The sequence below is a fragment of the Bubalus kerabau genome, chromosome 6 (assembly GCF_029407905.1).
Source record: "Bubalus kerabau isolate K-KA32 ecotype Philippines breed swamp buffalo chromosome 6, PCC_UOA_SB_1v2, whole genome shotgun sequence".
Taxonomy (NCBI): domain Eukaryota; kingdom Metazoa; phylum Chordata; class Mammalia; order Artiodactyla; family Bovidae; genus Bubalus; species Bubalus kerabau.
In genome coordinates this window covers 101797719-101815139 of record NC_073629.1, presented here as the reverse complement: position 1 = coordinate 101815139, position 17421 = coordinate 101797719, and the positions used below count along the sequence as shown (strand labels likewise).

The window sequence follows — 17421 nt, the reverse complement described above, 5'->3', positions numbered from 1 at the left end:
AGATAACATAGTGTGACATTTCCCTAAGGTTTAAAGGAGATAATCTATGTAGGCTAGGAGCAGTGCCAGGAAAGGTGAGGCGAAACACACAAAGTTATACTGTTAGGGAAAGTGGTCAGCCTGGCTTCAGGGTAGGGTCCATGAGGGCGGACGAGGTCAAGCTTTCTTTCCCTGCCATTCTCCAAGCTACTCACTCTCCACACTTTGGCTTTGGGCTGGCTTCTGTTATCTGGGCCAAAGTCAATAACCCTGAGATGTGGGGGAGAGAAGCAAAGGCCCTAGCAGCCCCCCACTGCCACCCACGAGGTTTAGGGACCTCGTCTGTATGCCCCTTCCCTCTAGGCAGATTTATGCCAATAAGTCCTGCCAAGTCTCTAGTGCTAGAGGATGCAACCAGAGATCAGAGAATGGCCTTTTACCCTGGTGGTGAGGTAAGGAGAGAGGATTAAGAATCAAAGTAGAGGTACTTTCCTGGTGGTTCAGTGGCTAAGACTTTGTGTCCCCAGTGCAGGGGGCCTGGGTTTGATCCCTGGTCGGGAAACTAGATCCCATATGCCACAACTAAGACCCGGTGCAGCCAAAAAAAAGAAACAATCAGAGTAGAATTTCCCTGTTTATCCATGGCAGAAAAGCCCCTGATGGAAGCCTTCTGGGTGGTGGCAGATGGCTCAGGTTGAGGACAGGGCATCCTGACCTCTAGTAGAATGTGTTCTCCTGCTTAGCCTCTTTCCCTGTCAGCTCCATCAGAACTGAGCTTTCTAGACCTTCTGTCTGGGTGGTCCTTCCCACACCCCTCTCCCCTTTCCTCAGACACATTTAACTATTTAGAAAGCAGTATACCAAGACCTGGCTTATGTATTAATACTTCCTTAGGGGGAGGGATGCTTGTGGATTTAAAAAAAAAAGTATACTCTTTGCAATTCTCTGGAAACAGAAACAGCTTCTAAACTAGGCTGTGCAGACCCCTAGATCACTCTTGGGGGGTCCAGCTAAAGAGAGTTTTCCCCACACTTTCCCATGCAGATGGGAGTGGGCTAGTAAGAGTAATGTGGTGAAGTGGGAAGAAGTTCAGCTTCTGGCCTTGGCAGTCAGTCCCTTTATAGGCTCAGGGAGCTCCTGCTAGCAAGTAGGGGAAAGGTGTTACTGGGGGTGGGGGTGGGGGTTCTTGGAGCAGTAGCCATCAAATTGTGTCTGATCTGGCAAGCTCCCAGAACCCCGTTTCTCAACACCTCCTCAGAGACCTCCTTGATTTGCCATTAAAGGCTCCCTGCCTCTCTTCTTCACTCCCCTCATGCAGCACCACTCAGAGAGGCAGGGCAGAGCCTGTCAATCTTTTGCCTGCCTAGCCTTCTGTCCCATGAAGAGGTAGCTGGCCAGTGGACATTCAGTTGCTCATTCTATTTCAAACCTCTGGAGATGTTGCCAAAAGAAAACAAAAACTGTCCTGCCTTCTGGCAGACAGAGTGAACAGAAGAGAAATCAAAGCATCTTGGGCACCCAGCCAGTTTTGGAGTTGGTGGAGACAATAGCAGCAGTGTCCCAAGCTGGGGGCTGCGCCCAGCTGGGACTCAAACTCAGCAAAGGCCTTCCCCTGGGGAAGGCTCCCTTCTTTCAGCTCCCTTCTTTCCTTGGAGCAGGAGCAAGGGAAGGCAGAAGAGAGGCCTTTTCCTTTAGCCAAGGGCTCGATGGGGAAGATCAGAAAGGAGAGTGGGAAGGTTCTGGGACAGTATAACCAATCCTTTCCCTTCCCTGACCCCACCCTTCCTCCAAACCCACCCACCTCTAGCCCCTTTCTGAGGTCAAGGAGCCATCTCTGCACCTGGACCCCAAGCATCAGAAAGCTCTGAGAGGGGATAAAACCTGAGATTACAAGGGCCCTTAAAAGTCACCCAGTTCAACTTTTCCATTTTGCAGGTGTGTAAACTTAGGGGCAGTGACCTGTCCAAAGCCAGACTACATTCCAGAGCGCAGGTCTTCTATCCAGGCCAGGACTGTCTCCAGCACCATCGCTGCCCCACACATTTAATTTCAGCTCCAAACAGGATCATCTTGGGCACCACCACAGCTCTTTATTTCTACCTCCCCACAGTCCTCTTGGTTTCAACCACTCTGCTGGGCCATTTCAGCTTCTCTCTGATGAGGGCAGACTTTCAGGAACCTTGTCCTGACCAGTGGGGAGAATGTGGAGCTCTAGAGCAACCCAGAGGGCTGGTGGAGGTGGAGCTCCCCCAGAGGAGGAATGCTCAGTTACTCTCTCTGAGTTAGTCCAATGAGAGCAACTAAGGTTCAGGCAGGATCACTCAAATGAACTTGAGAGACTTCAGATTTTTGAAGCAATGTAGAAACCAGTATTTCAAATCATTCTTTATAATTACTGCCACCCACAGTGAATACATCAAGAGAAACCTTTACTTTGATAATTCTAGGAGGTGAAATCTCACCCCAGGAACCACTTTCATCTTCCAGCAAACACCTGCAGGTGGTAAAAGCGGTGTAGGGAGAGGCAGGAGTGGAGTAGAGTATCTGGGAGTGGGGGTGGTGAAGACAAGGTGGATGGGGTTCCAGAAGAGCTGTGAGAACCGAAGTCTCATTTCTCAATTACCTGAAGCAGCAGAGTCTATATAATTAGGATATAAAGGAGTGCAGCTGGAGAAGAATCAGTAAGAATTTCAAATGATGATCTGGGTTCCTGGCTCTTCCTTTCCCAGTTGGGCAGACCTCCCTAAGAAGAGGTGAGAAGGGGTCTGGCTTCTCTCAGCCCACAGCTTTATTGTCCTTGCTTCCACGAAAACCTGTGGGGATAGCATTGTTGGCTAGGCAGGGGCTGCCTCCTGCTTGCTTTAAGGGTCTCCAGGGTATAACAGTTGGGCTGGATGCCTCCCAGGCACTGGGAGGATGGGAAGTAAATGGCAGGGGTGGGAGGGTGAGGCTGGGGTGGCATGGTGGCAGGGGCCAGGAACCTGTGTGGGTAGGTATGGGAGCAGAGTAGTTAAGTCTGGGGCTGAGGCTGCCCACACTGGCAGCTGCAGGAGGCGCATCACATGCAGAGGTGGCAATGGTAGCAACCAGGCCCACAGATCTAGAAAGCCTGATTAGGGTTGGGGGCTGATGGACCCTTAAGTCCTTTCAGGTGGGAGATGCTTTTAAGGGCTAGGCTGGGCCAGCCAGTTGGAAAGTAGCCCTCCTGGGAGCTTCACCACTGGACAGCTGCTGCCCCTGCCTGATAACCTTGGTGTATAAGAGCCAGGCCACGTGTCCTATCTTGTCCCACACGCTGGCTCTTGACAGTTTTTCCAACAGGAACATACACTGTATCCTCGGAGCCCAACTACTCCATAAGTCTCCAGAATGCCTTTGGGAGCCCTTCTTTTATTGGGAAATAAATACAGAGTCAAAGAGGTGGGCCAGCCAACATCTGTAGTTCTGGTGGCCAAAAGGAAGGAGTCTGACTTGCTCAGAACTCAGATCTCCAGGAACTGGTCATTCCCCACGATCACATTCACTCGTTTGGCTATAAAAGAAAAAGAAAAGGTTGTTTGAGAACTGGAAGCAAATGAGTTCATTTCAAATCCGATTACTTCTAATTCTGTGTTCATAAACATTTATTCCTCTCCGATGTGGCTCTGCTCTTTAGAAGCTCTTGGGAAAAACAACTTGCCAAAAGGTCTTTGGGAGAGACAGCATCCTCCCACCCAGGAGGTGGGGACTGACACCTGGCTTTCAGGAGACGTTCCATCAGAGGGGAACTGGAACTGAGTCTTAAAGGATGAGTAGAGTTTTTTCAGGCAGTGTATCAAGGGGAAGGCATTCCAGGCTGTTAGAACAGCATGAGCAAAGACATAAAGATATAAGAATGAGGAACGTGAAAAACTCTGGTGTAGGATAGGGCATGGGGGAAAAGAGTGAGAGGAAAAGAGACTAAATAGTTAAATGGAGATACTCAAAGGAGAAAGGGAGATGTCTCCCATGTCATATGTAAATAATATTGCACACTCGACAGGGTTATTGTGAGAATTCAATGAGTTAAAGCATACTGAGTGTTTGATAAACAGTGGTTATTATTTTTGTAAAGTTCAAACCCATAAGGCCCTCTATGACCTGACCCTTGTCTACCTCTCCAGTTTCATCTTCCATCTTTCTCCATTTGTACTTGGAAGCCATATTGTTTTGTAGCTCTAGACCTTAGTATATGGTATTTTCTCTGCCTCAAATGCCTTTCTTCTCCTCCCTACTCACCCTAAATACCCTAATCAAGCATCTCCACTATGTGGTGCCTTCCCTTCTGAACCGTTCATTTCCTGGTTTGTGAAAACACTCTACCTTGGATGTATCTCTATTTCTCTGTAAGGATTCTGAGTGCAGGGGCAGTGGGTTTATGATCATATCTAGCACAGCTGCTGGCACATGAAAGATTTCAGAGGTCTGTAGTTAAATGACAAGCACAGGGTGTGACTGTGTCTAAAGTTGCAAGGAAGTGAAGGTTGGTAAAGTAGAGAAGATCAGGGAATGGTGAAGCTGAGGGGCTGGATGGTTCATTGATAAATACGCTGAAGTTGTCCAAGATGTTTGGAAAAAGAGAGGGAGGAAGCGGGAAGACTGTGAACCCTTGATACATTTAGGAGACTTCCCTGGGAGCTGACCAATTATGTGGTAAAAGGTAAGAAGAGGGTTAACTTTCAACAAGTAGGAGCTATAGAAAGGAGGCAGTGAACCAATGGTCGGGAAGGGGCAGGGGAAACCAGGCATGCCTTCTTCCCTGAGGGCCTGGGGCAGATGTAGGGGAGAGGGGACTGTTCAGCCTTCTACTGACTCAGACAGAAAAGGCTGACCACCTGGAGGACAATGGATTCTTTCTGGGTGAGCTTGACCTTAAAGGTCCAACATCTTTATTGCCATACTTTGGGCTTTAAGTGCGACCCTGATAGGTAAGGCAGAAACTCTTGACTTTCCTGCAGCTCTACTTCAGCCTCAGAAAGGTTTGGTGAAGCAAAATGAAAACCGTTGATAATGGTACCAAGTTTGATAATACGAGATGTTTTGATCTGTTCATAGTGCCCACAGCCTGGAGCCTACTTCTGCTCTGCCAGTAGAAAGGGGGTTTCTGACTGAAGCCCTGGAAACTTTGAGATTTCAGACATGTCTTCTGTTCTACCCCCCTTTCTAGCTTTGTTTCTTGCTACATCTCCTTTACATACTGTATTCTAGATTTTCCAAATGATTTGCAGTTCCCAACACAATAGACTGTTTTTTGCTTGCCTGGTTCCCCTTAGTTTAAGAGGTTCTTCCCTTTTGTATATTTGATGTATAGCCAGCAATTTTAAAATTTAGCCTAAATTCCTTCCTTTGAGATGGTATGCCTGATCCTTGTGCCAAGAACTGAATGATTTCTCTTTTCTGTCCTTAGTGAACCCTGACATCATACCCGTGAAACTGTACTTAGTTCTTTACTTATCTGTGTCTCTATAATAGACTGAGCAGCTGGACAGTAAAAGGCAAGTCTTACTCATCTTGACACCCCTAGTCTCCCAGAGCCTAGAATATAGGAGGTGGTATTATTGAAGAAAGCGTGTATGTTCTCGGTGGTTATGTGAGGGTACAGCAGAAGGAAAAGGAGCACGTATAGAGGAGAAGGCCTCCAATCCCCTTGCCAAAGAGAACACAATTGACACACTGGTGCATCACAGCAAAGGTGCTAGGGGTTGAGAGCATCTTTGGGCCTGTCTCTCTAATGTTCTCCAGTAGGAAGAGAAGCTCAGGTCTAGGCCTTTCACAAAGTTTTTGTTATAGCATTGTATTTGACAGAGGCAATCTCATGTGAGAGGAAAAGGTGACAATGCAGAATAGGACAGCTCTGAGCCACAGAGCTTTGAATTCTAACTGGACTTTGATCACATTATTCCATGTCTTTGGTTTCCTCATAAAGTTGTGGGGATTCAGTAAGATAACTGATGTAAAGAGCCTTGGTAAGAATTAAATGGAAGTTACAGAATGCACCTGGGTTTGGCTTGTGTGGTCCTGCCCTAGAAAGCCATCTGCTTCCTTCAGTGAGAAGGATGGGAGGGAGGCCCAGACAGTGCTCAGGCTTCTACATTTCCAAGGGCTGGGGCTGGTCTTGGAGTGTGACTGTCAGTCAGGCTCGACCTTGAGGTAAGACTGATCAGAAAAGAACAAAGGAAATGCATCTTGGGCTAGCTTCCCAGGAACCTCCAAAAGTTCCTCTTGGCCCTTATCCCCTCTGTGGCCATGAGTTAGCCATATCATCTCATATCTAGATTCTGACATCTGCTTTCCCTTCACCCAGGCTCCTCCTAGTTTCCAGGCCACTGGAATGTTCTGAAGACAGTCCCAGTTTTATTAACACTCTTCTTGGTCCTTAGTGCTCCAGACCAGAGGGGTGAATGAGGTGTCAGGCTGAGGCAAACAACATCTTATTCTGCTCTGCTAGGCTCCAAATAAATACCTGCACCTTCTCTGGCTTGCTCACTGGGATTCAGAGGAGAAATATTGCACCTGGCATTTTGGGGAAGATTTTATGGAGACTTTCAGTAAGGTGGAGGAAACCTGAAGGGGAAAAACAAGCAGTGCTAGTTCTGCTTGGCCAGGGTTGGAAGCAGGCTTCAGTAAACACACTGGAAAAGTTCTGGGCTGGAATCAGGTCAGCAAAGATCCTAAAGAGAAGAGCACAAGGGAGGAAAGTAAGCTGGGGAAAAACCAATGAGACAGAGGGGAATGACAAGTCACATACGAGAAGCTGCACTGTTGGGAGGCTGGGGAGGATTCCTGCTAGGCAGGACTTGACCTATGTACCCATCAGGTCTACTTTCATGGCCAAAGGACTGATCACTGTGGTCCCAGGGAAGAGATCCAAGTTCTCTCTCTGAAAGTAATAAGAGACTCAGATGAAATGTCCAATTAGTCTCCCAGGTTTTGACTTTGTTGGCTATAGCTTTTCAGTTGGCTTGAGCAGGAGGTCAAACTTGGCTGCCAGGATTTTTGCCAGAGATAATCTCATTAACTGAGCATGCTGGGTGGGGTGAGAAAGGCTGGAATTGCTAGAAAATGCCTTGTTCTCTCAGTAATGCTAGAAAAGGGCAGTGGGGCCTACACTGGGTTATGAGAGTCCTGTTTTTGGTGTAGAGTCCCATTTTTGCTATGGATGTGGTGACTCTGTGGCATGCAAATGATTGGGATTTGGAGAGGGGGCAGTATTACTTCTGAGGATGAATGTTTTTTCCTAAAATCCCTCCACAGGAGAAAGACTGACTGGGGACCTTGCTATCTCCTGACCTCTTTGCTAGTGAGGACCTAAGTTGATGTTTGTCTAGGTCATCCATAGTAACAGGTTGAGATTGCTACACTGATGGCTGGGAATTTGCTTTCTCAATATAGCTCAGCCTCAAAGAAAATGATAGTGGGAACAGGCTGACGTCCAGGAATCCCTGTGGCAGGAAGGCACTGACTACTGTGCTGGCCGCAGCGACCCCTCTAGCATAGAGGACAGAGTAAGAAATGTTGGGGATCTCCAGTTTAGAGACTTCCCTGGCCCCTTCTTCAGGACCCTTAACGAGACACATAGTGTTAGTTAGAACCAGAAAGCCCAGGAGACATTGCAGCCTGTGACATCTTAGGGGTGTGGCAAGCCTAGCCCTGTGCTCCTTGATGGGAGATGATGTGCCTCAAACCCTCACTGTCTGGCATTCATTATTCATTCATGCATTCTGCACACAAAACTAAGAGGGGTCCTTGCAAAGGAAAAGAAAGGCACACTATGACTTTGTTGGAGGTGGGGAGAGGAAGGAGGAGAAACTGTGAGGTTCCAGGTTCCAGCATGTAAGAAAGCCGGGGGCGGGGGGTGGGGGGGGAGTGGGGGGGTGGCAGGTACGACCCTGCAGGGCAGTGGCAAATGGAGTTCACACATTCAAATATGCCTGTAAAAAAAAACAAAAGGAAGCATCTCCTGGCTCTAGGAGGGACTAAAACAAGAAAGCACTGGGTATTTCTACTTTTTTGCTGAGCAGGAGCTAATTTACAAAGCAAAGAGGCAAGAAAGAGGTAGAAGAAACATTGCATGGGGCCACAAACCCAAATAGAAGAGAACAAGAAGGACAGAGAAATGTAATGAGGAGTCAGAGAGCGGATGGGATTATCCTATCCTGCTTTTGAAGGATCCGTTCCAAGGCCTTCCACAAAGTCAGAGAATAGGCTGAGGTTCTGAATTCTATTTTAAAGAAACAACCAATAGGCCCTAGATGATCAAAAACCAAATTTCTCTTCAAGCCAAGGGTAGGTATGGGTGAACTGGTACGTTGAGCAGGAGAAAGAGCTAAGAGGAGAGAAAAAGCCAGGATATGGAGGCCAAATATATTTTTCCTACCTGTTGGGGAAAGATGGACTAAAGGGAGAAAAAGAGTAACACTGTTAAATTTTGCTCGGCAAGCCAGGAGTGGCTTCTTCCTCTGGTCTTTTTGGAGGCTGTCAATAGTTCAGGCTCAAGACCCAATTGTGTTATGTACTAGCTGTGTTTAGTTCAGTTCAGTTCAGTTCAGTCGCTCAGTCGTGTCTGACTCTTTGCGACCCCATGAATCGCAGCAAGCCAGGCCTCCCTGTCCATCACCAATTCCCGGAGTTCACTCAAACTCACGTCCATCGAGTCCGTGATGCCATCCAGCCATCTCATCCTCTGTCATCCCCTTCTCCTCCTGCCCCCAATCCCTCCCAGCATCAGAGTCTTTTCCAATAAGTCAACTCTTTGCATGAGGTGGCCAAAGTACTGGAGTTTCAGCTTTAGCATCATTCCTTCCAAAGAACACCCAGGGCTGATCTCCACTTTTGGTAAATTTCAACTTTCAAAGTCTCAGTTTCCACTTTACCAAATGGGTCAATAAAGAATCCCTACCTCAGAAGGCTTTCATGAGAACCCAATAAGACAGTGCACAAGAAAACATTTTAAAGCTGTATACAATAGCCATAAGCCAGTGCCCCCCGCGCCCCCCCCAGGAAGGCAGTGCCATCCTTGCCCCTTGTGCTGGGGTTCAAGCTGGTGTCCCAGCCCTCTCATCTAGGATCATACCTTCAGCTTGCATGGGATCATGGCAGAAGGTACCAACAGCTGGGGAGCCACTACTGACCAACACTCCAGCTCAAAGGCTCTCTAGTGAGATACCAGGTGGAGTTTGTCCCCCCCAGACTGAACTAAAAATGCCAGCCTTCCCCACAGCAAGGGCATGGACAGATAACCTAGGTTTGACCTGTTAGTGTAGCCACCAGAAACCATGAGCTGGGAACTAGTGACACAAAAATATAGGAACCAGAGCGATTCCACTTTGGGGCTGCTGGGCAGCTGGAGCAGCAGAGCAAGCGTGTAGTATCCAGTGTTCAGTGAGGACAGCAGCAGTGTCCTCACCAGAATGATCTGGAGGTAAATCTTGGCTGTGACCCATTTTCTAAGCTTGATTCTGCAGCCATCGTGGAGCTGTGAGCTATCTAGTATCTTTTCAATGAATTCTTTATCAGTTTAAATCACCCAGAGATAGTTTATATTGCTTACAACAAAGAACTTTATTGGTAAACTAGTATTACCCAGAAAAGGCCTTTCAGAAATGACAATTCTCACAAGTAGAGGAAGAAAGTACTTGAAATGTGAGAGGAAAGGCAGTGAGAAGAAGAGTTATGTCTAGTCTCTAGTGAAGAAATAAGGCTGAAGGGTGGTTTCAGGCAAAGGCAGCATCTCCTCAGTTCATTTATCAGTGTTGCATTTGGTTCTTTCATCAGCGTAAGTTTAGGAAAAAAGTCAGAAGAGATCTCATGATAATTGCAACTGTCTCACAAATGTCTTTTCTGGAACCCTAACTCTCTGCCCTGAAATGCCCCCAAATTCCCTTTACCAAGGGATCCAAAATTCATTTGCTCATCTCTACACTTCCCATATCTACTATAAACTAGGACCTGTTCCGAGAGCTAGGGACACATATTGAAATAAGTCAGTCCTTGGTCTGAGGTTCTTAGTCTAGTAGTGAAGATAGATTCATAGATAATTGCCATTTGTATATGTGCTTTAATTAAGGTATTGACAAAGGTGTGGAGGAGGAAGGAATGCTCACTTTGACTGTGAGGAGTCATGGAAAGAGTCAGGAAGGTTCTATAGAGAAAACACTTGGGCAGAATCATTAAGAATTTCAGACAGAGAGAGGGCATGTGCAAAAGCACGGAGAGGCACAAGAGCATGGTGCATATGTGGAGCTCTAAGCCCCATGGTATGCTCCAGAAGTTGTATGTAATCCTCATAACATTTAACCGTATTTAGTTCTCACAACGATCCTCCAAAATAAGTTATTATTGTCTCAGTTTTTCTAGTTTCAAACATCTGAGGCCTAGAAATTAAAAACAACCTGGTGCCCATCCAGTGATTTGCACAGCTGAGATCTGAACCCAGGTCTGTTTTGAGTCTAAAGCTCACAGGAGAGGTATATGACTTAAAAAAAAAAAGGGAAGGAGAAAAAATGGAAGAAGGCCTTTACTTACTGGGAGAAGGAAAAGGTGGCTTCCACAAACTCAGAACTGGTGGATTTAGTTCTTTCATCAACTCTCCTACCCCACCCTAGTTTAGGTTTAAGGAATATTCTGAAAAGGAATGTGCCCTCTTTACTGATCTTGAGCTTTGGCTACTTTTTGGTTAAAAATCCTCAGCCAAATTATGGACCATTCCAATTTGCCCAGCCCAGCAGGAAAACCCTGATGTTTGTATGTCTTTTAAGCATTACACAGACTTTCTATAGCTACAGAGCAGAGCAAGCTAACACTAAAGCATCTCTAAGCAGTTGAGGATGGCACCGAGACAATGGCTTTCAAGAAGCTACTAACCTTCTTCCAGGCCAAGAATCCATGGGACTCCTCTCCCTTAACTACCAGGTCAGATGAAGTACCCAAGGACTGCAGGAGGCTGCCAGAGATAGTTCCAGAGCCTCTGTTGATCACTGGCCCTTTTCTCTTATGCCTGACAGCCACTGTAAAGTATTGGTGCCACTCTGGGTCATTAGATATTTCTGGTATGTTTTAAATTTTTTGGTAGTAAGGCTGCATAAATATATATGAAGACTTATCTAACAAGATAAATTTTCAAAGGTGGAACTGTGAAATCAGAATTTAAAAATTTGACAGTGATGTCAATCGCCCTCCTAAGGTGGCTTTTATCAATTTATATGTTTTCACCTGTGGGGTATGCATATGCTTGTTCCCCAGTTCTCATCAGCACGGAGCATTATCTGTGTTAGTGTGATATGAAAACAATGGCATCTGTGATTGTAATTTGGGTTCTGGTTTACCTTTGGCTTCAATCCTCTGGCCGCTTCCAATTAGGCAGTTCTTGATGTCTGCTCCCTTCTCAATTACAGCATCGTTGCAGATGATGCTGCTCTGGATGTTGCTTCTGTAACACAGTAGCCAAATTAGGGAGTGTCCATGTCTCTCATCACCATCCTCATCCTTATGGGTTGGAGGTTCTGGTTCCTCCATATGCTAGGAATAGCTGGCCAGTCTAGTTAATGGTTACATGCTTATGTTAGAAGATAGAATGCCTCAAGAGAGGATTGGGCTTTAGAGAAGTCCAGAGTCTGTATATGCTCATAATGATATTCACCCAAAGCCTGCAAAGAGCAAACAGTATGACTTCAGTTCTTTAGGCACCCCAGACCTGGAGGTCTAAATTCCACCCAATTGCTCTTCCTTTGGTCTGGGGGTGGAAGCTGGCCCTGACCCCTGGGCTGATCCATTGCTTCTGCCTCTCATCTGGGAATATATAAAAAATTTCAGTGGAGGCTCAGATCCAGTGAATCTTCCTAGGAGATAAGCTATAGAAATAATGGGTACCCCACAGCTCTTACCACTGACCCTGGTTAATCAAAACCATAATTATTTAGAAAAATAGGATATTTTAAAAGCCAACTCCATGCTATATAAGAGACTACTCTAGACCCTAAAGCCACACTCTCAAGAGTAGCACCACTGGCTCTTAGCATTTGAATGTGTTTAAAAAGCATCCTCTTGGCTTCTGAAGATGGGTGGGTGGGGGAAAAGTCCTTCTGAAAATCTTCACTAGCATTTATTACATACCTACTTCAGGCCAGGCACTGTGCTAAGCAGTCTACATATATTACAGAAGTGAGTTACCTAGATGATTCTAGGAGTATCATTTTTACCTCTGATAAAATAAACAAATTTTGCAGATGAGATGACAGATTAAGAGAAGTTAAACCATTTACCTAAAACCACATTAACTGCCAAGTAGCAATTTCAAAACTAAGTCTGCCTGACTCCAGAATCCATACATGCATGGTCAAACAAAGAAATTAGGGGAGAAGACTAGAGGAAGCCTGGGACTGCTGAGTTGTTTTTCTGGGCCAAGATGGCTCTGTGGAATGAGATCTATCCTAATAAGGGAATATTCAGTCCCTAAAGAGTCAGAAGTGGGCAGCTGGAGGGGAGAAGGAGGTAAGTAGGAACGGTCTGAGTGTCCATTTAAACAAAATAAAACATCAACTAAGGAAAAATCCTCAAGCAATCCAAGAGGCATGGGGGATGGAAAAGAGGCCATTCCAAGGACTGAAACTATCATCCACAGGTCATAAAAAAGATTCTTGCCAAGTGCCAAAATTTTAGTAAAATGCAAAAAAGTAATTCCAGCATTTTATGGCATTTCAAAGCCTTCTTTACTCTTCTAGAAGGTTAAAGCTTGTCAGAAAGTGGCAAAGGTCAAAGCCATAGCACTCTGCTGTGGGCTAGAGATGGGTAGAGAAATTATTAGGGTTTTTTTTGGCTGCTTGGTGAGGCGTGTGGGATCTTAGTTCTCAACCAGGGATCAAACCCATGCCCCCTACAATAGAAGCATGGAGTCTCAACCACTGGTCCACCAGGGAAGTCCCAGTACTAGTTTTTTTGGCTCAAACTCAGGATATACTCAGTGGGTGGGCATTAAGGGACCTTCCAGAACTTTTCAATTTGCCCTCCCTGAGAGAAAGCAGTCCAATCAGCAGTTAGGGTGATTCCGGATCCTGGGGTGAAAATTCACCCCAAAAGAGTAGTAAGGAAGTATACAGAAAGCTTCAGACACAGAGGCTTCTGAGATATAGTAGTAGGTTTATAACTGGCCGCTAGTTTGTCATTGAAAAGTCTCACTTCTTTTTTCAAAATGGGAGTAAGGAGATGCTTCTTGCTCAGTAGTTAAAGAGTATATAGTATATAGTATGCTCTGGAGTTAGACAAGAGGTAAACATAGTCAGTAAACGAGAAAGAGCCAACAGGAACTCAAGCAGCCATAATCAGAGAGTACTAAATGACTATTTTGGAATCTGGGACACAAGTGGGAACCATCTCTGGAAGGAAGAGTCTGGAATGACTGAGGTCAGATTTCTACAGCAATGGAGAGCGTGGGTTCTTATGTTTTACAGGTCTGACTGAGATCTTCAGGAACTGCCCATATTGCTTTGTTGTTTGTTTCATCTAGTTTGTGTCCCTCTGAGACAAATAAACCACCACTAGTAAATCTGCAGATGTGATCGGGAAAAAGTGGAAGCTCTTGGTCAGCAGATCTGTGGAAGGCTTTGAGATGAACACCTGAAAAAAGGCCTTAGTGAGTGTGAAACTATTTTCTACCACTTGTTTCTTCAATTGTTTCCCATGATCACTGTTGCAGTCACAAGTCACCTTCATTAGTAAGGCTGAGGTACTCTGGAAAAATTTTTAGCCAATTTAGCTTTCCCCCTGTTGAGAAAGAACTCCAAGGTTAAGGATTTTACTGCAAGTATGTGTGTTTGCTCAGGCTGGAGGGGAAGGACAGACACTACCATATCTAACAAGCCCCCTCCATGCTGCCAGTCCACAGTAAAGACTGCCTTGTGCTTAAAGTAGGAGGGGGGATGATTTCCTATACAGCTCATGAAAAGACCCGGCTCCAGTACCAGAACTACAGCCTCTACATTCTACTTTAAGCTCTCAGCTGGGTACTAAGGACTCTCTGCTGTGCTGACGCCTGGCTGTGTTCTCTAGGAATCTGCTTGGAGATGGCTAAGATTAATGGACTTTTGATCTTCACTTCTCCTTGTGTGTGTGCAGTTTCTAAGTCATGTCTGACTCTTGTGACCCTGTGGACTGTAGCCCTCCAGGCTCCTCTGTCCATGTAATTTTCCAGGCAAGAATACTGGAGTGGGTTGCCATTTCCTATTCCAGGGGATCTTCCCAACCCAGGGATTAAACCCACATCTCTTGCATCTCCTGCATTAGCAGGTGGATTCTTTACCACTGGTGCCAGCTGGGAAGCCCTCACTTCTTAATGCTGTCAAACTTTAAGCAAAGCTGCAAGCCTTGGGAAATTACCCTGAAAACCCTAAAGCTTCAGTGGACAGGAGGCCATAAGAAAAACACAGAGGCCTATAGTAAGATCACTGCTTAGCCAGGCATACCATGTCATATCACGGCACGTGGCATGAGGAAGAAGCCCTCACCTGGGAATCAGGGATGCCTCCAAATTCTCATTCCTCTTCTGGTTTTAGTTAGGACTTTTTTCCGTTTATTTCAGGAGAGAAGGGAACTTATATAAATGTAATGTCTAATACAGCTCAGTCACTACACAAAGCACTTTATATTCATTATGTAACTTAATCCTTTTAGCAAACCTGCAGGAATGGTGGTATTTATTCTAATTTTTACACAAAAAACTGGGGCTCACAGAGATTAAGCCATGTGCCCAAGCCTACACAGTGGGAAGTGACCCTCCACTGTGCCACAGGCTTCTGCCTCAGCTGTTGACTGGCAGTGTTTGGCAAAGAGCCATGAAACTTTTCAGTAACTCTGAGGACAGGCAGGTTCTTCTCTGGAGATTGGCTGGCAGGCTTGCTAAATTTATTCATAACCCTGGGGGAGAAAAACTTTTTAGGCATATGACTAAAGGTCCACTCTAGGCCCATCTGGTGCTTCAGTCCAAAGATTATGGCTGAGTTGCCCATATCTCTCCAGATGCCAGAGGCTCCTTGCCTTGGCCCAAGGGGCTCTGGTCCAGGTGTCTTCTTCTTTTAGAAGAAGAATCATGTATTATTTTCAATGAAATATTTCAGGCATAGATAAGTCCCAGGTGATACTAGTGGTAAAGAACCTGCCTGCCAATGCAGGAGATGTAAGAGATGCAGGTTTGATCCCTAGGTCGGGAAGATCCCCTGGAGGAGGGCATGGCAACCCACTCCAGTGTTCTTGCCTGGAGAATCCCATGGACAGAGGAGCCTGGCAGGCTACAGTCCACAGAGTCACAAAGAGTCGGACACAACTGAAGCAACTTAGCACTCAGCACAGCAGAGAAGAATACAGAGAATATAAAGAACCCTCCAAAAAATAATACAAAAATACAGCAATTTTCTTTGCTCACATTTCCCCCCCTCTCCTCCCAGAGGTAACTACTGTTTGACTCTGGTATTTATTGTTCTTAAGCATTTTTACTTCATATAATAGTAAATGATATATTGTATTCTTTTGCAAATTTTAAAAATTTTATATAAATGCTATCATTCTCTATATCTATACATCCTAGTGCAACTTCCTTATTTCCCCTTCAACATCATATCTGTGACATTTACCCAGGTTAATTCATGTAATGAGATATCACACTTGTAAAAATATTTCACTTTCTTTCTGTCTCTAGTCACTCTTGCTCTTCGGTCCTGTAGATTAATATGTACTGTCTCAGGGACGTCCCTGGTGGTCCAGTGGTTAAGAATCTGCCTTCCAATGCAGGGGACGTGGGTTTGATTCCTGGTCCAGGAAGATCCCACATGCTGAGAGGCAACTAAGCCTGTGCGTCTAGATCCTGTGCTCCACAAGAGAATTCAATACAATGAGAAGCCCACACACTGCAACGAAGAGTAGCCCCCACTCTCTACTACTAGAGAAAGTCCATGCCCAGCGTTGAAGACCCAGTGCAGCCAAAAAATAAATAAGTAAAATGTACTGTCTCCAGTGAGTAGGCTGAACATTTCTTCCTTTTAGTTCTATGTCTCCCTTCATTACACAAGGGTTTAGTGGTAAAAATGTCTCCCTCCTAAGAAATTGAATTATATTCCCTAAGCAGAGGCAAAGTAAAAGAAAACGGTTTGGGAGGGAATCAAAGTAAAGAGGTAACAATTAAAAAATAGATATATTATTATTATCTTTTTGGTCATACCACATGACTTGCAGGATCTTCATTCCCCAACCAGGGATTGAATTTGGGCCCACAACAGTGAAAGCATGGAGTCCTAACCATTGGACTGCCAAGGAGTTTCCAAGATGTAACAATCTTAAAAGAAATAAGCTGGAGTATTCTCAGAAGATGGGTTGAGTGCAAACGGTTCAAATAGAGAATGAATCAAAAGTCCTGAGGAGCCCCTTAAGTCCAGGGGATCTTGTCAAAGTTTTATAATTTGCTTTTTTTTTTTTAATATAAAAGTGTTATTGAAGAAACGTGGACAGAATTCTTCTAATAATTATGATCTTTTTGCAACTATCACTGCCACAGACTTACACTCAATCTACCCACTTATCAGTATTTTGTTTCATTACCTATTTGGCTTTTATTATGTCTTCAAGCAGAGTTTTCTAGAGGGTTCACGGGTACCACATCTCCTAAGCCTTGGAGTATTTTTGATGATTTTATAATTTAACCCTAACTTCACTATCTATAGGATTCTTAAGTCACAACTGTTTTCCTTCCAAATTTTCTAAATGTTGTTTTACTGTCTTCTGGCCTTAAATGTCATAGAAAAGTATGAGACCAGCCTGGTTTTCTCCTTTCTCTGTGCCCTGAGATTTTGTAAAAGTGATGTTTATCATTTCTCCTTTGGACTGCCCATGTCACTGTTCCTTATGCTGGTCCAGTCTTGGTGTTCTTTTTGGATTTGACCTAAATTTCTTTGTGTCTGGCAGATATTCTCTAATCTGTGTATGGGTACATGGCAGTTATCTAGTTTTATTACAGATGAAGCTTCCTTCTCTGGTTTTGTTTTCATCTTGGTGAGTTTCAAGGAGTTAAGTACTTACTCCAAGAAGTAAGTACTTTACTTTTCTAGAAGTAAACAGGGCTCTCTTGACAGAAATCCGTAAATTATAGTAGGAGGGCTTAAATCAGGTATCTCTATTTTTCATTTAGTAAATACTCACAAGGTATCTAGTACATGAAAAGTATAGTACTGTGAATTAAGGGATACAAAGATAAATGAGAAGTATTTCTGCAGAAATTATAGTCTAGTTGAGGAAAAAAGAAAGATGCATTAAATATCATACAAGCATAAGTGATGGTTACACCAGAACATAGAGGTGGGGGAGATAATATCTGGCTAGGAAAATTCAAGAAAACTGCACAAAGCAGCTGGAATACATATTGGACCTTGAAATATGAGTAGGATT

General features: G+C 44.9%; 1 protein-coding gene and 1 long non-coding RNA gene across 5 annotated transcripts in view; one reads left to right on the top strand and one right to left on the bottom strand.

Annotated features, from left to right (window-relative positions):
- Nucleotides 1–2541: 2541 nt before the first annotated feature.
- LOC129655538 (uncharacterized) lies at nt 2542–15913 on the top strand. 3 transcript variants are annotated; one of them, XR_008716033.1, is made up of 3 exons: nt 2542–2732; nt 13499–13624; nt 15775–15913. It is a non-coding gene; the product is annotated as an uncharacterized LOC129655538 (long non-coding RNA). The 3 variants fall into 3 exon arrangements; XR_008716034.1 differs by having other exon boundaries at nt 13443–13624; XR_008716032.1 differs by lacking the exon at nt 2542–2732 and adding an exon at nt 10916–11045 and having other exon boundaries at nt 13443–13624.
- EIF2B3 (eukaryotic translation initiation factor 2B subunit gamma) overlaps nt 3350–17421 on the bottom strand; it is a 117160-nt gene continuing 103088 nt past the window's right edge. For both annotated transcript variants that reach the window (XM_055586073.1, XM_055586074.1), the window contains 2 exons: nt 11322–11425; nt 3350–3511 (listed from right to left, as the gene is read on the bottom strand). In XM_055586073.1, coding sequence (XP_055442048.1) covers nt 3462–3511; nt 11322–11425 — 154 coding nt within the window. In that variant the 3' untranslated portion in view covers nt 3350–3461. The remainder of the gene's footprint in view (nt 3512–11321; nt 11426–17421) is intronic.